The 22,182-nt window shown below is 42.3% G+C and overlaps 1 protein-coding gene across 4 annotated transcripts; it reads right to left on the bottom strand.

Moving 5' to 3' along the window:
- Window positions 1-333: 333 nt before the first annotated feature.
- On the bottom strand, window positions 334-21,294 carry RNF19B (ring finger protein 19B). Of its 4 annotated transcripts, none has more exons than XM_026014457.2 (9): window positions 20,518-21,292; window positions 11,460-11,665; window positions 10,150-10,294; window positions 8,160-8,322; window positions 7,607-7,721; window positions 5,723-5,863; window positions 4,551-4,758; window positions 1,946-2,077; window positions 334-1,151 (listed from the first exon to the last, which is right to left on the bottom strand). In XM_026014457.2, the coding sequence occupies exons 1-9, from the start codon at window positions 21,162-21,164 to the stop codon at window positions 689-691; spliced, it is 2,220 nt and encodes a 739-aa protein (XP_025870242.2). In that variant the 5' UTR covers window positions 21,165-21,292; the 3' UTR covers window positions 334-688. The 4 variants fall into 4 exon arrangements, with proteins under 4 accessions (XP_025870242.2, XP_025870243.2, XP_072606442.1 ...); XM_026014458.2 differs by having other exon boundaries at window positions 10,150-10,291; window positions 20,518-21,291; XM_072750342.1 differs by having other exon boundaries at window positions 1,064-1,201; window positions 20,518-21,294.
- Window positions 21,295-22,182: the final 888 nt, after the last annotated feature.

The following is a 22,182-nucleotide window of genomic DNA, read 5'->3' as shown; positions in this document are numbered from 1 at the left end:
TGACTACAACTTGGAGAAGTAAAGCTTTAACAGGAAAACTGCACAGCTGCCTCTAGAGGGCAAACAAGGTTCATTTTAATCCACAGCTTGTCCATATGGCTGACTCAGCGAATTCTTCAGTCTGACTACACAGTCCAAAACAAGCCTACCTTTACTTCCTGTCAGGCTAGGAGTCGTCGGTTTATAGAGGACTCCACTGCAGTCCTAGTTAGAATACAATCCTTCCTTCCTGGGAATGGGAAAACTCCAATCTAGAGACTGTTAGAGATGTAAGTGGTCTACTCAAACACTTGGCTCTGTAGGACTACCCAAGCCAAGGAAAATGAGATTGAGTTGAATTACGACAGAAATCTTTATTAAAATGTGTCCTTCGGTAATATGTTAGCATACATACAATATACACACATACATCTGTACACTCTTTGACACATCTCACGGATTGCCACCATCAATTTAACCAATAAATTAAAACTAAAAAAAGGAGGGAGGGGTTGGGGGGTAGGACTAAGGGCAAAAATCTCCATGTTTTATCTGGTAAGAAACTGCAAATTTCTCAGAATTTCCCTGGGGAAAACCTGTGACCAGAGAATCTTTGAAATAAAATACTTAAGTCCCCGCCTCCCCAAAAAAAGATTCCAAAAGATGCAGTTACAACAAGTGTGCTTCTCAGAACAGCATTCATTCCACTTCATACTCTGGCTTCTGCACCTTCTGGCTTCAAGACAGTCTTCCCCTCGGCTGGGGCAGAGAGGTTCATATGGGCACTTGGGCTCGGTGCACCTGGGGCTCTGGGAGTCGAGGGGCAGGCTGCCGTATGGGAGCGAGGGGAGCCACACTCATCTGAGGTGATGTCTGGCACATCGTCTGACTGTGTATCAGAGCTCTCCAGGTCACTACGGATACTCTCAGGCTGGGCCAGGCTGATATCCCAAACTTTGCTGGCCAGGCAGTCTTTCTGTTCACAACTTTGGTGTTTGCAGGAAGGACCCTCTTCATTGCTGCCACTGCCACCACGACCACTACCTTCTTCTTCATTCTCTGCCATCTGAGCATGAACATGGAGCGAGTCCTCCGTGCTGCTTCCACTCACCAGCTGATAGTGGCTCGGTTTGGCTTCAATGTCCACTTGGATTTCCATATTGTTGCATTCTCTGTGGAGACAAAATCCACTTTGCTGAATCATGAATGGGTCATGCTATACCTGTTGGTACAAGCAGTTTGTGGGATCAGGATTAGAAAGTTCAAAACATAGGTAAACTGTAGACTGAAACTCACTTTTAGCAAAAATAAAAATTTAACTTAATCCTCAAATAAGAGAAGAACTAGAACGCTTTTGATGATTAAGAACACACATACCTCTGCCAATTTCTTTACACAACTAAAAAAGAGCTTTCAAAATTCAACTAAGGGTCAGACCCTCACACTATCTTACTCAAAATACAAAAATGAAAGAAGATTCGTAGTGTCTTACTACTATGTCACAATTAGAAGAAACCAGAACCTCTCCTGTAGGGAATGCTGCAATCACACCATTATCAGTTACACTAGCTTCTCAAAAATAAAGAGAACTAGGTGACAGGAGACACATCAAGCAAAGGGAGACCTAAGAGCAAAAGCCACAGACCCACAGACATCAGTGAACAGCAATCTAGCTCCTTAAGTTCCGTGAATAATTATACAATAGCCAAAAAAGACCTGAAAAAGTGGGGAGAGGGAAGAAAAGGAAGAAAGAAACCCCTAAAAATCAAGGGCTAACAAGAAGAATCAATCAAAAGATCCTAAATACTCCTATACCAAGAACCTGCCCAGTGAGCTCACAGGGCACACCCTATATACCCTATCTGATGGTACACACAGCCCTGACATGAGGCATTGAAAATCTGAAGGCCTAGGACCCAACCACAAACTGTTAACCTCTCCTGGGCATCTCTGACTGTTCACATACCTGTCCTGTGGGTTGTAGGAACTGATTATGGAACCGGCCATAGCACGAGTACTTGCGTTGTCACTAATTGCACCAAGACTGGCTGTGTCTTTGGGGAAAATTTCCTTTTGGACATCGGCTTGGACTTCTAACCTGTGTAAAGAGGGGACGTTCAAGTTAATACAAGACCTGGGTATTCCGAGACAGTCTGCTTCCTGGAACACATCTATTGTTATCTTGCAAATTGAGTTGATCTGATCTTCTCCAATTGTCAAATAGCTCAAATAGATGCCCACACATTTCTCTCTCTTGAATATCTACTGAAATCGTCCCCTCCTTTCTCTCCCCATTGCTACTACGTAACTTTAGGTGCTCAACAGCTCCTGCCTGGAAAATTGCAATTAGGTTCTCTCTCCAGCAGCCCTAAGTCCAACACCTTACAGATCAGTGCCAATGTGGACCAAGACCCGATCACTCTAACAGTCCTCTCTTGGCTCTCTACTACCAACAGGCATTTAAGGTCTTCATGATCTGCCTTCAAGCTCTCTTTCCAGTTCCATCTCTCACCATAGGTCCTAAATCATAATCACTCTGAATTCTTTCTTTCCTTATACACACATATACGTTGTATACCTCCATAACTTTGCACATACTATGTCCTCTCTCTGGAAGTTTCCTTTCTTTATGTGACAAACCCGTATTCAGTCCTTAACAACAAAAGAAGTACCTCCCCTCACTCTCCCAGCAAACCAGTCATTTCCTGTTAAATGCTCCCATAGCATCTACCTACTTAATCAATTTATGCATCTCTCCCCCACTCATCTGTGAACTCCAAAAAAAAAAAAAGGAGAGACTACATCTCATTTACACTTTACCCTCTGTGTCTTGCAATAGGAACTCAAACACTTAGCAATCAAATTACCCCCAGGCTACGAGAACGAGACTGAAGGACATAGAGGATCCAACCTCCCACAAGAGTAGCAAAATTTCCCGATGGTGTCTCAAAGTTGAGAACCTAATAACTATTTCCTTCCTTGGCTCTTACACCAGTTTGCTACACACCTAAGTATTTCCTCTTAATAGGTTTCACAGACAAACCCATCTGACTCATCTACTTCCTATAAAAGGCTTTCACAGAACTGGAACAGCTGGACTGGCTAAGTTGCAGTTTCAGCAAGTCAGTCTCCAATTATGTCTGTCTGCTTATTTACAACAGTGATGGTTTTAAGAAAGCCCAGCAGTGAGTTCTCTGGCATGTGGGGGGGGGGTCCCCTAACAAGAGATGACCAGAGTCATGAGACACAGATTGGTCAGCAGCAGCCTCCAGCTGCACATTTGAGCAACCCCTATCGTACAGCCTATGCCTTTACTCTGCAGCTCCAGGCTTAGATACCCTTTAAGAATATGCCATGCTCCAGGAAGATGAGGCAGTGTAATGGAAAGTGCACTGAATCAGAGACCTGGTTCTAGGTTCAGATCTTTCATAGAATCTCATAATTGGAAGAGGATGTTCACAAACGCCATTGTTTAGGTGCTTCTCAGATGCTAGCTTGTACAATGACTATGCTAGAATCACCTGGGGAGCCTTTTCAAAACACAGATTCCTTAGGTCCTACTCCAGGAGATTCAATTTATTAATTTTGGGATAGGGCCCTGAAATCTATTTTTAAGAGGCTCCCAGGTGACTGACAGGCACTCAGGTGTGGGATCCAGTCCATCTGTCATCTGTTGCTTGACTCCTTCTAATAGCCAAATGGCCATCTGGTCTTACTTTAAACACTTCAGGGATAAGCAGCTCAGTATCTTCTGAAGTAATTCAGTTCTTCCTTGGGCTTTTATATAGATTTTCCCTATATTCTCTATAATGAAACAAAATTAGATTTCCCTCTAGCTTCTGCCAAATTGTCTCAATCTACCTCTTGGCATGAGTCAGAATCCTTTCTTCCTATTTAAGGCCCTTCAGATATCTGAAGGCAACCATTTCTCTTACCTCCCTATCCTGTTTTGCCCCATCTGCAGGCCTCTCTTCTCAAGTGCATTCAATTAACTGCTTCTCATATTAACACCTGTTATGCTCCTCCGAATATGTTCTGCTTTACCTAACTGGTAAAATGAGCAAGTCAAACATTTTTAGTCATAAAGCTTTATAGCTTCTCAACACAAATTCGTAGAATTGATCTTCCTTATCTATCAAATGGGAATAAGAAGGTAATAAGGATCGTAGCACCAAAAGCCAATAAGATACAGTATAGATGCTATTCAACTGAAGGTCAGTGAAAAACCTCATGGGGAGCACAGCCTTGGGAACTCTACAAAAATGCACGCATTCCCTTCCAGAAACAGGCAGCCTAATGTAGTAGAGGGGATATCTGAACTCAGGATTATTCTTTATATGAAGCCACTCTGGTGCAGTAGAAAGAACACTGAACTTTGTGTAAGTCATTTAGCGTTTTAGAAACTTCTCATTGTAAAATTAAAAACAACAATAACAAAAGACCCAAACCACGATGATTACACCAAAATCAGATGATATATGAGATGTGCCTAGCACAGAGAAATGGCTCGATACAGGTATGTTACTTCTTACCATTCTAACTGGTTCTATCAGAAATTGTCTATTGCTTACCTGCTATATTTTCCCTTGCCACTGGAAAGAATGCCACCACTCAGAGTGCCCCCTGAGAGGGCTGCAAAGCTGGCTGTCTCGCTGTATGGACCCTGCATAACACTGAGTCCATCTGTAGGGCTTCCACTTGTGCTCAATACACTAGTCAGACCTTCAATGCTGCTTTCCCCAATGCTGGGATTCTTGAGGGCTCGCCAGGCATCGGCCACTGGGGATGGAACCAAACATTTCAATTCAAAATAATATAGCATCAATAATAGAGTCTGTTATTTTCCTGTAATGACTCTTCAGAGTGGAGAATATTCATGAAAATACTCATTTACTCACTTAATAACTACTATATGTAGCCACCACACATTAGGTGTTCTAACATATTGTTAATATTTAATCTTCCCAGTAACTAGGCAATAACAGTACCAGTTTTAGAAGAGAAAGCAAAAGCTTAGAACTAAATGACATGTTCAAGTCATGGCTGGTCACATGAAACTATACTTTCAACTCCAAGTCCACTATGCTGCCCATCTTACCATAGATGTCAGCTAATCAAACATGAAGACTTCAAAAATATATTTAGGTCATGTTAGGTGTTGATTCTGGTAGAAAGCTTCAAAAACTTGTGAGACTCTCTGTGCCCTAGCTTAGTTTTCACTTTAATATGGTAAAGTGAAAACATCAAAGTAGAAGGTGGGGGGAAAAAAAGAAGCTAGAAGACTTGCTCTAGTCCCAGCTCTGCAGAAGCTCTTAAACCCATTTAACAGATGTTGAGACAAAAGTTTAAAGAAGTTCCCATTAAACAGGGATAATAATAGCCCCTGCCCTTCCTATTCAGAGAGCTGTTGTAAAAACCAGGTGAGATAATAACTGTGTGAAGTCCTCTGAAAATTATAAAGCACTATGTAGATATAAGACTTTATTATAATCACTACTATTACCAGCATACTTGGAGTTACTTGGAATCCTACTAGTTTGTACCTGCCACACAGAGCCAAGTACCAGAGGAATTAACCTAATAACTCTGGAACAAAGAAATGAAAAGCTAAAAATACTTTACCCCCTACAAAGCTCATTATCCAAAATAATCCAATGACAATCTCTCTGTAAAATGTGCTGAATTCTACTGATTTTTATCTTCTGTCCCATAAATTTAAGGGAAATGAAAATCCTCTCTTTACCTGTGATTGGACCATCATCTTCATCAAATTCAATTTTCACCCCCTTTCCGTTGGCCGTGCTAACTCCACAGCCACCTCCACGACAGAGAGAAATGGGCACAACCCCATACACATAAGCCAGCATAATGGGGACACCAATACCTGGGGGAGGAGAAGGAAACAAATCAGCAGGCCATCGGGTTGCAACTGCCCTAAATTCTCCTTCCCAGCCTAAGCACAGACACACCACTTTATAAAGGGCCAAAGACACCCAAAACATGGCTATCCTAAAGAGATAGCTAGGGCTAACAGAATGACTGGACTTAGAATTAGAAAGCCCTGGATTAGAACCCTGGCTCCAATTTACTAGCTCTATAACCTCACATATCTCTTCCCAGGGTTGTCAAAGATCATAAGAGAAGGTATACAGTGCCCAGCACAGTGAATATATGTTGCTTTCATTTTCCCTCTTCTACTCAGTGTTGACATGCCAATGCAAGAACCAATCAATACTCAAACATTAAATAAGTGACTCCTGGGGTTTAGGATCCCACCCAGTGTTAATTCCAAAATCTTACTGCTGTGTGAGGCAGAATGGCTTAGTTATTAAGAGTACAAGCTCTGAAGTCAGACTGCCTTGAAAATCCCATTTCAGCTAAGTGACCTTGGGCAAATTACAACACCTTTCTATTACAATTGTGCTGCTGTAAGGATTAAATGAATTAATACATGCAAAATACTCAGAACTGCTACTGGTACATGGAGAGCCTTAATAAACGTTAGTTACAATATTCTTTTTTTTTTTTAAGATTTTATTTATTTCAGAGAGAGAGTAAGCACACAGTCCATCTGTCATCTGTTGCCATTCAGTTGTCATTCACTAAGTAACTCAATGTTTGCACGAGAGAGAGAGAGAGAGAGAGAGAGAGAGAGAGAGAGAGAGAACATAAGGGGGAGGGGGCAGAGGGAGAGGGAGAAGCAGATTGCCCACTGAGCAGAGAGCCTGACATGGGGCTCTATCATGGGACTCCAGGATCATGATCTGAGCTAAAGGCAGATGTTTAACTGACTGAGCCACCTAGGTGCCCCTTGTTATAATATTCTTATCCTAAAACAAACCATCATGTCTCCCAAAATACTATGAGGCATTAAGCAAATAAAAATAAAAGTAATTTGGGCAGTCCGGGTGGCTCCGTGGTTTAGCACTGCCTTCGGCCCACGGTGTGATCCTGGAGATCTAGGATGGAGTCCCACATCAGGCTCCCTGCATGGAGCCTGCTTCTCCCTCTGCCTATGTCTCTGCCTCTCTCTCTACTGTGTCTCTCATGAATAAATAAAATCTTTAAAAAAATAAAATAAAAGTAATTTCATTTTGTGGGTTCCATAGCAAGTGGAGAAGGAAAAGGTGAAAAACTAGGCCTTAAAGTAATATTCTTTTTTTTTTTTTTAAGATTTTATTTATTTATTCCTGAGACACACAGAGAGAGAGAGAGAGAGAGAGAGAGAGAGAGACGGGCAGAGACACAGGCAGAGGGAGAAGCAGGCTCCATGCAGGGAGCCCGACGTGGGACTCGATCCCGGGCCTCCAGGATCACACCCTGGGCTGAAAGCGGCGCTAAACTGCTGAGCCACCTGGGCTACCCTTAAAGTAATATTCTTTAATTCAATTTATGTGCTAGAGTTCTATTAATTTAAGAACCAAAGATCCCAAACTGACAATTTTGTGTGGCTGATATTCATTACAATAGTGCCTAATAGAGTTAACTCCCAAGATAGGTTTGACATGAAATGTAGAGAGCCTCCAGGGTGGCCATCTGTCCACATCTGGCCAGCTGGCTACACTGCTATCATCAGAAAGCTGGGAAGAGGGATGTGGTAGAAGAGACACAGTCCAGGCTTGCTTACCCACACTAACCGCAGCAATAACTGGGGATGCAATGACTGACAAAGTCACTCCTCCTGTGATAGCCAAATTCCTCTTATGTTTGGAGGTTTTCCTTCCTTCATATCTGCTGTGTATCTAAGAATAAGAAAGAAAATCCAGGTCAGCAGGTTACATATCAATCTTTTTGCCAGGGTGGAAAAAGAGAAGCGAATATTCTATCTATATTAAAGTCTATCCCCCACCTACCAAGAAGCCATCTTTCTCAAATTTTAACCTAACTCAGATCAGGGTGACATAAACTAATACAGAAAAAGTTAGTCCAAGAAGAGACAAAATAACTCAGGGCTAGTGAGGAAAGTATTTCACCTTTAAGTCACTGAGACAAACCAGGCCCAGGATGCTAATAAGAACTTTTAGGTCTCTTGGGGTTTGTGAAGATCCATTTAAGAAATTAAGGTTATTTTTATCTACGAACTAGTTGATTCTCAGTAAGTTCTGAAATATAAGCTCTTCCCTATTTCCTTCCAAACTTTACCTGGGGATAGAACACACACAGAACTCATTATGTCTTACCTTCCTGCCAACATAAACAGGAATGCCGATGACCATGGCAGGAATGGCAATGCCAGCAATGAGGGATATCCCCACTGGAGCACCAATCAGTGTTCCCAGCTGCCAAAGAATTTTCTTCTTACGGCTCCACGGCTTCTTGCCCCAGAATGTGCAGCCAGAGGGGCTGCAGAGGAAACATGTTAAAGTTACTACCAATATTACAAATGCAGCTGTTGTCACCAGAGGGCTTGATAAGAGCAAGAGCCTTCTTTTTTTTTTTTTTTTTTCCCCCAATAAGAATGATTAACAGTTACAAGAGGTTACAGGGAATGAATATAGAGGGGGGAGCAAAAGACAAGGTCAGATACTTAGACCTCTGGGCCCTTTACTTTTTGGTTGTAAAGATAGACTTCCAGACTTGAAACTTCTTTCTTTTCTTTGCTACTGAACTCTGTCCTCCCTAACCCAACACTGATCCAGCTTCCTTGACTGATATACTACTTGGGATCCCAACCTACACACTTGACATCTCATCCAAAAGCACTGTGCCCTGCAGCTAGTGAACACTGATTTGCATAGTTTTCTTGGCATATATTCTACCCATATTCAATAGATAGTGTAAACAATGTTCCTGGGAAAGGATTTAAAAAGACTTGTCACACCCTTTATGCTAGTTTCATACCCTTAGTTTGCCTACTTTTATACTTAATGGTTTTGTGTTCAACCATTTTTCTTCACTCCCTTTGTCCTGTCTTCTCTACTACATAGGATAAGCAATTTTGAAAGTAGGGATCACGTCTTACACATCCTTGTGTCCCTGATTAATTGGTACAGTGTAAGTAACTCAATGTTTGCTATATTGGAAATAAAAATGTTGCATTCAAACAACGAATTTTAAGTTCATAAATATTAACTCCTTCAGGACAATATTTTAATATTCACTTTGAATTCTTTGAAAAATGATTACATGCAAGGAACTGTAAAAAGGTTAACTCTGGCCTTAATAAACTTATGCAGTTTAGCAAAATTAGACATGTATATGAAGTAAAAGTAGTGATATTTATACATTTAAGGAATGTCAATACAGAAGAATGAGGCAGAAAAAGCTGGGAAGGCATCATAGATGAAATGGCATTTAAGTGGCTCCTGAAGGGTGAATAAGAACTGAAAAAGTTGAGATAAAAGGGGATTGCTGGGAGGGTGATGTTATCAGAAAGCATTCTGGGCAAAGGAAAGAGCATGAACAATTATGAAAGAACATGAACAAGTAAGATAGCCAGAGGAGAGAGAGGAAATAGCAAGCCCAGGTTACCCGGAATATAACATGTATAAAAGCAACATGAAAAAAGCTAGAAAAGTAGATTAGGGCCAGACTGTTGGAAAGCTATGCGAGGGAAACTGAACTCTATCTGGAAGGTAATGAAAACAGTCCCTGGAAGTTTCTGTACTGAAGAAAAACATGGTCACAGGAGTGCTTCAGAAGAACTTTTTACAGGAGATCCCTGGGTGGCTCAGCGGTTTAGCGCCTGCTTTCGGCCCAGGGTGTGATCCTGGAGTCCTGGGATCGAGTCCCAGGATCAAGTCCCACATCAGGCTCCCTGCATGGAGCCTGCTTCTCCCTCTGCCTATGTCTCTGCCTCTCTCTCTCTCTGTGTCTCTCATGAATAAATAAAATCTTCAAAAAAAAAAAAAAAAGAACTTTTTACAGCTTTCTTATACTGTAATGCGAGGATAGACAACTAAGTCTCTTTGACAACCTTTTTCCTAAATCAGTAAAAGAACAAGACTATAAAGCAAAGGACAGGGCTCCCTGGGTGGCGCAGCGGTTTGGCGCCTGCCTTTGGCCCAGGGCGTGATCCTGGAGACCCGGGATTGAATCCCACGTCCGGCTCCCGGTGCATGGAGCCTGCTTCTCCCTCTGCCTGTGTCTCTGCCTCTCTGTGTGACTATCATAAATAAATAAAAAATTAAAAAAAAAAAAAAAAAGCAAAGGACACATTTCCCATCTCACCTGAGGTAATGCAAGTCTGAGATCTCTTTCATGCAAAGCCAACAGAATTCACAGCCACACACTGCACAGGTCATATGATTACAGCTTCCATCATTCATCTTGATAATGTAAGCGCTGCATCGTGGGCATGGCTTGATGTCATCTGCTAAGGTGGGGAAGGAAGATTGGGTAGAAAAATACCCCTATTTAAACCTAATTTGACTTATTATTCCTAGGAATATATATAAAAAAATGAAGAGGCAGTCAAGAACTCTTGGCTGAGAATTCCAAATTGTGCAACCCATTTCACTTGAAGGTTGGCTATGTCTAGACCTCAGGAATTTTCATAAGATTGATCCTGTCTCATATTGAGCTGCCTATCCCCCAAACTGGCATCATACACAGCACTTACGCCACACTCCGAACAAGAAAACTTCCCTAGAGACAAAAATGGTTCCAAGGAAAATGGAATTTCACCAGCCAATAAGCGGTGTCCTGCAGGAAGAATAGTCTGCAGCTTGGGATTGGCTTTAAGTTTTGAAAAACTTTAGCTCAGGAAATTCATTTCTCAGGCTCAGCAAGTATCATTGTGATGTGCTGTTAACACAACCCACAGACCCCTCCCATGATACTTTCAAATTCAAAACCTAAAGATAATTGGGTATGTTATGTAGCACACACCTAGTAATTTTCACAGCAAGCTAGGAACTATCCTATTAAAATGACAATTTAGGAGATTATGCTGTGCCAGGAAAAAGTGAATGGTAAAATCTTTCCTACCAGCCTCTCCCAAATGACATCAGTGAAATAAAATACATTTATAAAAGGCAATAAACCCACTGACATTTTCAAATAGGTTTACTCTGACTTGCCAAGGTTCCTCCTTTTAAGGTTAATCATTAATCCACACTAATATTTTTTCCTTTCCTTAACTCTGTATCCTACTTCCAAAAGCCGTGATGTACTTAAATCCAATAGGAAGATAGTAGAGGTTTAATACCCATTAAATGTCTTTCTGCTCACAATGAAAGTTTTGAAAAAGTCCCTTGCAAAAGGATCTAATTACTCTCCAATATGAGACATATTATTAAAAAGGTAGAAATTAGAGAATTCAATTTTGTTGTATTCTAATTTTACCAAGTTATAGGTTGGAAAACCTATAATTGTCAGAGAGAGAAGTTACATGTCAAATAGAATATTGAAAGTATTACCAAGTATTTTTTGCTCTCTGATCCCAAGAAATATTTTATACAGTAAAATAATCTCTTCCAGCTTTAGGCTCACATTATGAAGTATAAAATAAAGAGAAAAATGAGACAATGCCAACATACCTGGTCCAGATTCTTGCCCATAACTGAGACCTGAAGTGTGCTTGGTCCGTACTCGCAAAGTCTGTGCCCTCTGTTGCCGGGCCATATCGCATGTCTGATTTGGATGCCATATTTGTTTGCAGTGGTAGCAGAACTCTGTTTGGCAGCCTTCCCTCTCACAGGTCAGCTTTGGGCAGCTGGCACAGCCATAGGCAATAACAGCATAACTGGGTAAGGAAATAAGAAGAGATAGGAGTAAAGTGAGATTGATTGGAACAAGCCAGACATTATTCATCAGTTTCGGTGGGGTAACACTGATACTCCTCCCCCCTACACGTGATATAGAGAAAAGAGTACATATATAACACATAAAATACACACAAGCATGACTAACAAAACTGTAAAAACATATTCTGTGTGAGAAAGTAAATTTCTTCTTGAGATTCTAAAAACAGGGATGCCTGGGTGGCTCAGTGGTTGAGTGTCTGCCTTTGGCTCAGGGCGTGATCCCAGAGACCCGGGATTGAATCCCACATCAGGCTCCTTGCATGGAGCCTGCTTCTCCTTCCTCTGCCTGTGTCTCTGCCTCTCTTTCTGGGTCTCTCATAAATAAATAAATAAAATCTTTAAAAAAAAAAGAGAGATTCTAAAAACACAAATCATTTACCTTTGAAAAAATGGGGAAAAATACCATATTTAGGCTGAATTCTAGCATGTATTCTAGCTTCCTTAAGAGCAGTTTACCACCGCAAGTTTCATAAAAGAGTACAAAACTATTCCTTTTGATGGTTTGCTGTATTTTTAAAGATTAGAATTTGTTTATATTAAAAGATAGAACATTTGTAAAACAAAGGTATTGTGAAAACTAAAGTATACTTTTTCATTTTAAGTTCCACAGTGAAGGGATGCCTGGGTGGCTCGGTGATCTGCCTTTGGCTCAGGAACTGATCCTGGGGTCCTGGCATAGAGTTCCGCGTCAGGAGCCTGCTTCTCCCTCTGCCTATGTCTCTGCTTCTCTCTCTGTTTCTCTTATAAATAAATTTTTAAAAAAAAGTTACACAGTGAATCTGGTCTGAGCTCATATAGTCTGAAACAATTGTCATAGATGGATTCGTGATCAACTTCTCCTACTGAAAGCTCATTTTGTCTTTCAAACTTTTTTTTTTTAACTCAAATCTATACCTTGAAATATCTACTTCCTTGATAGACTCCAGAATCCAAGAATACCACTCATCTACTTTACTAATTAATACATAATAAGGCTATTATCTCCCTCCCCTTCCTTCTCTCTTCTGACACATATTCTTAGTAAAGATGGGCAACTCAGAACCCATCTGCACCAACATCAACTGTTTCTTATAATTCACATTTATTTTCTTAGAATTACTCTCTCACAATCGAATATATTTACAACTATTAGCCTCTCTGACTAGTTCTAAATGTCAACTAAATGTTTAGATAACCCCCAATAAGTGAACACTTTTTAAAAAAAAATTTTAAGTAAAGAAACAAGGAAGGGGAAATAGTTGTGAACGTTCAAACAATTTTTAAACAGGTCAATGAATGCAGGTTTAGGTGTTGCCATTGGGCTTTGTTGTCTTCTAGTCCACTTTCTCCTTCAATAGCCAAAGATTTCAGACAAATTTATAAAAAAAGCTAATAACATTTTCTTGGATTTATTCTCCTGTTTATTTGAATGTACACTGATGTTTATAGCAGTAACTCAAGTTCTCAGTTTATTATAGAATCTGCAAGTTGATTTGAGAATGACACTGAAAATATCAATGACATATCATCTATGTTATATAATACAATCTGTACTAAAACTCTTCTCAGAAAGAGCAAAGTGAGAATAGGTCAATGTATGAATGCAAATGATTCATATCCTGTAGGAGTTCTGAGTAAATTCACCCTACCTAACTGCAAAATAGCTACTACAGATAAACAATGTTTCTCCTGAAGAAAGTGACTTGCTTGCTATTTTGTGTTAAATGGGAAAGGTACTGGATGACCTCCCTGCCTTAACACAATTGCTGATGATAAAAATTACATACTCAGGAAACCTTGATCATTTCCTGATCCATTCCTACCTTACCTGGTGGGAATAAATACTTATTAACAGATTCTTTTATTTTTTTTAAAGAACAACATTTAACAAGATTGATAATGTCAATTTTGGATGTGTAAATTGGTTCCAAGGAAGTAAAATAACCCCAAATACTCATGAACCCACAGTGATCTATTACCATGACACAGAATTACTCAGGGCACGAGACTTGGTATTCCTGTTTTGGGGCGCCTGGTCTGGGCTCCTTGCTCCTGACTCATACTGCATGACACTGAGCTAATTTAAATTGCCAAGCCTTAACCTCTATCTCAAAAATGGAGCTTGCCACCTCCAAGTGTAACTAAACATATTCTAAAACTGCATTTGAGATCCTGCCCTGTAAGGTATGGTATAACAATATAGCACATTTTATCCTACTTCCTGGCCTTTGCATAATCTACTCCTTCTGCCTAGAAACGTTCTTTCCTTTCTTCTTGACCTGGCAAATAGTTATCTATTTAAGAACCAGCTCAAATGTCATCTTCCTTATAAAATCCACTTAACCTCTCCAGGTAGCTGGTTGCCTACTTTATGCCTATGTACAATTACTTTATATTACTTATTATATTATATTGTAATTATCTGTTTATACGTGTATTTCTCCAGCCAGACTAGACTCAAGGAAAAGTACTATCCATTTTTTAATCTTTGGGTCTAGCATACTGGTTCATGCTCAAAATACTTGTGTTGAATGAATAAGAGAGACTCTCTCCTGTTTAGGTGTTTTACTTTCCCCAGGCCATTATAACTCTTCTCCTGGCCCATTACTCTATCACAAAGCAATCTTTAAACCTTATCCATGTATCTATTGGTTTACTATATGCCAGATACTATAACTTAATTTTAAAATTTTGTCTAGGGATGCCTGGGTGGCTCAGCGGTTGAGCGTCTGCCTTTGGCTCAGGGCGTGATCCAGGGATCAGGGATGGAGTCCCACATCAGGCTCCCTGCAAGGAGCCTGCTTCTCCCTCTGCCAAATGTCTCTAGCTCTATCTGTGTGTGTCTCTCATGAATAAATAAATAAAATCTTTAAAAAATTTTTTGTCTAAACCCATTTTAGGAGCAAACTCCTAAATTCTGAATAGGGTAATCTTCTTCCCTAGGTAGTTGAAAAAAACTTCATCCTTGAGACCAAATCCACCTTGACAAACTTGTTTCTTCTCTTCCATGTCCTACAATGGGGCTTTTCTCCTACCCTGCTCTTTGCTTAGCCAAGAATTCAGGGTTGCTAATTAGAAGCTACATGGGGGAGAGGTGGGGAAGAAGCAGCAGCTAAATAGAAGGTGATGGAAATTACATGATGCTAAGAAAACAGATGTATCCTTCCCCCTCTCCTTAAGTTTATATAAGTTTACTAATTTTGCTAATTTCCTAAGTCTTCAGAAATATAATATGTGACAGGCTAGACTACAGCATTACCTAACTTCAGCCTTGGAGAAGAAAATCCCAGTATTATGAATTTGGTTATGCTCCAACAGACCCTAGTAGTTAAAGGAACATGTTCCTCTATTATGTTCAAACTTTCTAGCTCCAGGCCACATAACTTTTTTTAAAAAGATTTTTTATCTTTAAGTCTACCTTTTCAGATTGATCTCTAGTTAACTTTCCAGATCATGCTCTCCATATTGTGCATCCAGAGGCTGGCCAAACTAGATTCCAGACTTAGTATTGTATTTTTATACCTCTATGCACTTGCTCAAAACACTCTGGTTTAAGATGTTTTTTTTTTTTTTTCTCTACTCACATCAGTTTGCCTCGTATGAATTCCTACTCACATTCTTCAAGGCCCAGATCAAATATTACCTCCTCTATGAAGTTTTTCTTGACACCATCATACAAAAATCTTTTATCTATCCTCTAAGAGCATTTGTGTTTTCTTTAGTATGCATTGCATTGCATTTATAATTTTATCTATATCTATTTATCTATCTATCTAATCTCTTCTAACAGGTCAAACACCCTGTCAAGAGGACCATGTCTGAGTCCTTTTTGTAATACCCAATATCACCTAAGGTTCAACACTGCATAATTCTCAAAAGTGTCTACTGAAGGATCATCAGTCTGTCCTCTTCTTGACCCTCCCATCCCCATTATCTGTTTCTCTTTCAAAAAGTGTGCTGTTCATCTTCTTTATCTTATCAAAATTCAACTATCTCATTCTTCTGGGATCTAATTGAAAAATTTTGTTTGTAGAGTTGTAGAATAGTTGGAATATGGCTATCCTAGGCTAGAGAAACTCTCAATCTATTCAGAGCACAAAATTCATTGTTAAATCAGGACGCTAACAGAAGACAGAGTAACACTGTACAGAGTAACTGTTAAAGAAGCTTAGAAAACTGCTGATAGGGGCACCTGGGTGGCTCAGTGGTTGAGCATCTGCCTTTGGTTCAGGGATCCTGGGATTGAGTCCCACATCAGGCTCCCCAGAGGGAGCCTGCTTCTCCCTCTGCCTATGTCTCTTGTGAATAAATAAATAAAATCTTAAAAAAAAAAAAAAACTGCAAATAGGGAAAGTGTCAGTTAAAGATGTCATAGAAAAAAACAAAAACAGGGCATCTGGGTGGCTCAGTTGGGTAAGCCACTTTTCTCTGCTCAAGTCATGATCTCAGGGTCCTGGGATTGAGCCCCCACCCTGTATCAGGCTCCCTGCTCAGCGGGGAGCCTGCTTCTCCCTCTTCTTCTGCTCCTCCCCCCTTCTTGTGCATGCAAGCGCTCTCAAATAAATAAAATATTTAAAAAAAAAAAAAAAGGAACTTTAAAACAAACCAACATGTTTCCTGTTGATCTAAATTTGGAGAAATTACACCAGATTGAAGATGTACTGTATACTAGCATTAGCAAACTTTACAGTGTATATTAGCATGTTTAAAGGGTCTAAAAAGTTCAGAAATAAATTTTGTTCAATCCAATACTTCCTAAGCTTATTTGATCAAAAAGGTTTTCAGTAATACCTATGATATACATTGGAAAATACTGATGTAGGTGAAAAACAGAAAATAAGATGAAAAGATGGTAGGAGACTATAAAGGGACTTAAATTATAAGGGTAGATCATATAAATAATCAGTTCTTGAAGATATAAGTCATTTTATAGGTCAGGTACTAACAGTTGGAAGCAGGAGAGTGATATAAAATGTTCCACTTTAGAATGAGTACTTTGACAAATATGGGGAAAATGTATGGAGCTGGGTGCAGATGGGAAGATGGGGGGCAGAGGATAGGATAGAATGAGGAGTTGTGAAATAGAAGGTACAGAGCTAAATTAAGAGAAGACGTACCCATGAGCTATATCTCAATTTTTAAAATGTCATACCAGAGAGAAAGAGAGAGAGAGAGAGAGAGAGAGAGAGAGAGAGAGAGAGAGAGAGATAAAGATGTAGAAAGGCTTCAGAGAAGAAAAAAAAAATCCTTCACTGAGAAATTTGTCAAGGAGTTTAATTCCCTCATAAATGTACTAGAGATGAACAGAATCTTCCTATTTATGGGATGGCCCAGTCCAGTTGTCCAGGAAGGCCAACAGCTCACACCTGTTGGGTCAGGTAGGAGGGGGGACTCTGCAGGAGAGAGAGCCAGCAATGTGGACCTACACAAAGAATTTAGGTCAAGACAGCCTTATCTCCTATTCATCTGTACAGAAGATCTGCTTCTGCACACCAGAAAATTTTGTTGCCTCCTTTGCTCACCTCTCAATCTTCTAGAGATTCTGAAAGGGTTTAAAGATTGGCAACAAGGTACTTGAGAGGAAAAATTATATATTTACATGATGTAGGGGTGTCTGAGAAGACCTCATGCTTAAGTAGAGGCTCTAAGGGGTTATAGATCAACTGCACTATTTATTAGCCGTGAGACGTTGAAGCCCACACTTAAACTTCTCCGAACTGGTTTCTCCTTTATAAAATAAGCTTACCACCATCCTCCACTTTAATGAAATTAAAATTATTCCTGAATGAGCTTATAGTCTGAAGATTATAAAGAACTATAAAAATGGTTATTTATATATTGAGTTAATTTAATGTCATTTAAAAATATGTTTTAAATATACTTGGTAATATAGTACTTAATAATATTAAAAAATAATGTAAACGCTTCCCTACTGAAATTGGTTCTCTTATTCATGAATAAAATAAAAATCATATTCAAGTGTGGGAAAAGAAAAATTCAAGACTCTGCTCTACAAATATTTTGTAAACAAATAATCTTTTAATATATGATGTTCTCATTATCATAATCATAGTGAAACTAATGATCAGAAAGAACTCTGTAAGACCGCTTACATGCCCCCTTCACCCTGCCAAATACATACACATATACACACACAGAGCGAAGGGAGAACTTGATAAATATGACTCTAAGAACTTGATCTGTTAGTAGTAAAGATGGTCAGGTACAAGAAAGGATAACTAGGGACTACACTTAATCCTCATCCATAATTTTTACCAGACACAGAAGAATAGAACAGTTTGATCAAAACAAATCAAAACAAAACAAACTGTTTTTCTTCCGGCATTCAAAAGAAGTGGCAAAACCATTGGCCACATCCCCAGGGAACTCAGACACCTGTTTGGGAAGTGACAGAATTTTAAAGTTACTCCCTGTTTATCTAACACCTCCAACTGCAGACCTCAAAATACTCTGCAAACATTAATTAAGCTTCTCAAGTCAGGAAAGGATTAGGCCTATTTCAGAGAAGAAAAATAAAGTAGATAGGAGGCTGTTCACAAAAAAGAATCAGAAAAGAAACTAGATTCTTGGCTCTCTCAAAGTTGTCCTTAGGCCACAACTGACAAAATGGTCCAAATAGTAGCATCCCCAGTAGTGCATGCTTTTTAAAAAGAAAAGGTTGAGAGGAAAGAATATTGGCCTTGGTTGGAGTTAAGACCAGTGTTTCAAGCCTAGTTCCATCACCCAATAGGTATGACCCTGAACAAGCACTTAATTTATTTAAATTTCAGTTTTCTCATCTATAAGACTAAATCAATCTTACAATGTTGTAAGGATCAAATTAAATTATGTATGCCTGGCACATGGATACTCAGATGCCAGCTTGCTTTCTTTCAGCAGACTTCACCTCCTTTAAACCCATAGATAACACATTAAGATAAATACATAAATATAATTTTTATAATTCTTTTAACTAATTAAAAAGAGCTCTACATGATACTAACCCAATACTTGGCTAAAGTAAGAAATGGCCTTAATTCTTTAATAACTTTCAGTAATGGTTCACAGTTGTCACCATAAAGATTGTAAATTAATTCATGTCCATTTTATTGTTGTGAGCAAAAACAGTCATTGACTTCAGAGAAATAAAAACAAAAAGGGAACTTTCCCAGAAAGATAATCAGCCATGCCACATTTCTCAGTTAAAATTCAAGGAAAGACATCTCAAAAAGGAGTTGATATACTATTCCAAAATTAGCCATGCAGCGTTCTTTTAAGTAAATATACCTTTGGTTCAGAAAATAGATTAACAGTATCTATAAAAGTTGCCTATCATATATATTAGCTTCTTAGGCTAGTGAGATCACCAGACCACCAGATATAAGAGCCTACAACATTCTTTCCGACATTTATTAATTCAAAGTGAAAGTGATCTACCGTAGACAAACACCATACCTTTGACCACAACACTTCAAAGTAATTTAGAAACTCCAACTCAGTGAGGTTAGATGGCACACCCATCTCTAAACAAGTCTAGTAGAATAGAAAGACAGAAGTTAACTCTTCCTACTTGACCCCTAGACACTCTTAAGACAGCTTCTTTTGAAGGGGACAAATAGCAGCATCATGGAAATCTTAAAACAGTCTTGGTATATAGGCTACAATTAAAAGCCCTTTTAAACTCCTTTGAAGTAAAGGCCCATGCATCTTTTTTACTAGCATTATGTTCACACACTGCAAGGAGTCCCTAGCATCTTTTTGTCCCCAAAACATAACACACGAGAACATAATGATCTGCTCAAGGTCACAGAACTGGTAAACGGCACAGTCTGACTCCCAATCACTCCCTATCACTCCCTAGATAAGCGCTCTGCTGCATGCAGCCATTCATGGGATGTACAGACAGTAACACACAGATTTGTTTTACGTGGTGGGGAGGGTGGTCTCCATTGAGTACTTTATAGAGAGTAAAATCTGGTGGCATTCTATCTCTGCACGTACTGCATATTTTCTCACTGGCCTTAAAAATCCAGGATACATGGTACCTTCCTTAAAAGACAGTCATCAAGAACTCAAGATCAGAAGGGCTGGATAACACACTTTCTCCTACCGTGTCAGCCTCTGGGCATCCTTCTTCTCAGTGTTGCTTCTCTGGACAAAGAAAGGGTCCGTCCACTCCTCACCCTGCCCGAGGCAGCAGTGTAAGGACCACAGGGGGCCTCCCAACAGCTTGGCACAGAAGGAACACAATGCCCAACATGCACCGGAGCTGCCAGCGAGCTGTCCTTTCCCCCTAGTGCCATTTCCACCACCTTCATCCCAACTTTCGCAGCTGTGGTCAGCTGCAGTGCCGCCAAGTCTGTCACTGGCCAAAGGGACACGCCCCTCCGAATGCTGTGAGCCCCTCCGAGTGATACGCTCATTCCGTCCTTCGCCCGTTATCCGCTCCCCGCCCTCCTTAAGACGTGGCCCCCACCTCTGGACAGAGGGGCGTGCACCCGACCTAAAGGCCTCTCCCTGCCTCCTGACTTGATGGACAGCTCCCTCGCCCTCACCGACTGCTCAGCCCCCACCTCGAGGCCTCGCGCGGGCAGGTGGCGGGTGCCTTCCCCCACCCGTCTGGGCTTGCCGACGGTGACGGGTTGCCGGCCCGCCGCGGTTGCCGCCTTCTCCTCCTTCCCGCGGCTGAGCCCTCACCCGCTCCTCGGTGCTGGGCCGCGCACACGCACGCACGCCCCAGCCGCACCGCGGACCCAGCGGGGTCCAGCCCCGGGGGCCCCGGGGGCCCCGGCGGCCACGCCCCCGCGCTCACCCGCAGTCCGGGGCCGGGCACCAGCGGCAGTCGGGGTCCGAGGCCAGGTAGCGGCGCAGCATGAACTCCTCGTACTTGTGCATGAGCGGGGGGTCGGCGAGCAGCAGGCGGATGTCGTGCGGGTTGAGTCGCTCGCTGCACTCGGGGCAGCTGATGGGCACCCGGCTCTCGCTGATCTCCAGGCGCAGGTAGTGGCGGAGGCAGTCCCGGCACGAGCGGTGCGGGCAACTGAGGAGGCGCGGGGCCCGCTCGGGAGGCAGCCGCACCAGGCAGAGCGGGCACTCCACCTCCTCCGGGCCCGAGCCGCCGCCCTCCGCCGCCTCCTCATCGTCGAACCCCGGCCCGGCCGCCGCCGCCGCCGCCGCCGCCGCGGCCTCCGCCTCCGCCTCGGCTGCCGGCTCCGCGGGCAGCGCCTCGGGCGGCGGGGCCTGGGCCGCGGCCGGGACCGGGGCGGGCGGCGGCGGGGCGGCCGGGGGCGGCGGCTCGGCCTGCGGCTTGGCCCGGGCGCGGCGGCCGCGGGCCGAGGCGGAGAAGACACTGTGGAAGGTGAGGCGCCGGCGCCGGCCGCCGCTGCGGCACTTGGGGTCGGGCGCGGCCGCGTGTAGAGATGTAGAGCGCGGCGACTCGGAGTCCTTCTCAGAGCCCATGGCCCCCAGAGCCCGAGGAGCGAGGGGCGCCCAGCGCCGCCACAGCTCCCGCCTCAGCGCCCCCCAACCGCCGCCGCGACCGCCGCCGCCTCGGCCGCCCTCCCCGAGATAGAAGCCGAGCGGTCGCGTCGAAGTGGTTATAAAGCCTCCGCCCCGCGCGCCTCTGCTCACTGCGCAGGCGCCTCGCGGAGACACCTCACAACCCGCACCCCCCACCGCGGAGGGGCGCTGGGCGGGGCCGGGCGGGGTGGGGCCGGGCGTGCTGGGGCGGAGCTCCGCCTCCTCCTGGTCATGGGGTTCCCGGGCCGCCATCTTGAGCGGGCGCTGACCCAACTGCGTTTCGTGACCCCCTCCCCCATCCCCGTCGCCCCGACCGCCTTCGCCGCTGAGGTGTTTTCCGTGAGCCTCTCCTCACGGCTGGGCCGACTGCCCCTCACAGCAAGCGCTCCGAGGTTCCTTCGTCTGTAGAGCGTGGACGAGGGTAGATCACCTGGTGATTCCCAACTGGTCCACCTTCCAACACTCCTTTTGCTGTTTAAGTTAGCAGCGTTAATAAAGAAAATAGTCATTCATTAAGCATCTACAACCTGGAGGCATTACTACATGAGACGGTTTCCTATCAGCAAGGGATTTACAGAATAAAGCCCGAATTCCTTAATCTAGCTTTCAGTGCTCCGTGTGAGCTAAAAAACTGTATTCCCAGGCCCACCTCATACTCCACCCTCCTGGTAGCTTGGTTATTTACAATTTGTGGAAGGAGGCCTAGCACTTTTTTCCCCGGCCTGGAACTTTTTTTTTTTAGGTTCTTACTGATTTATTTTATTTTTTTTGTATATTTTTTTTACTGGAGTTCGATTTGCCAACATATAGCATAACACCCAGTGCTCATCCCGTCCAGTGCCCCCCTCAATGCCCTTCACTCGGTCACCCCATCCCCCCACCCACTCATTTGGGGAAAATAAAATATAGTGAAAGGGATTATAGGGGAAAGGAGAGAAGATGAGTGGGAAAAATCAGA

This window comes from Vulpes vulpes, chromosome 2, assembly GCF_048418805.1.
Source record: "Vulpes vulpes isolate BD-2025 chromosome 2, VulVul3, whole genome shotgun sequence".
In the NCBI taxonomy this organism is placed as follows: Eukaryota; Metazoa; Chordata; class Mammalia; order Carnivora; family Canidae; genus Vulpes; species Vulpes vulpes.
This window is presented reverse-complemented; position numbering and strand designations above follow the sequence as displayed.

What these genes read in the sequence shown, in the direction of transcription:
- RNF19B (XM_026014457.2), bottom strand. Translation starts at nt 21,164, where the DNA reads ATGGGCTCTGAGAAGGACTCCGAGTCGCCGCGCTCTACATCTCTACAC. An exon ending in TGGGCAAGAATCTGGACCAG is followed by an intron (nt 10,295 to 11,459) that starts GTATGTTGGCAT and finishes TCCCCACCTTAG; the next exon opens with CAGATGACATCAAGCCATGC. An exon ending in AGATGATGGTCCAATCACAG is followed by an intron (nt 4,759 to 5,722) that starts GTAAAGAGAGGA and finishes TTCCATCCCCAG; the next exon opens with TGGCCGATGCCTGGCGAGCC.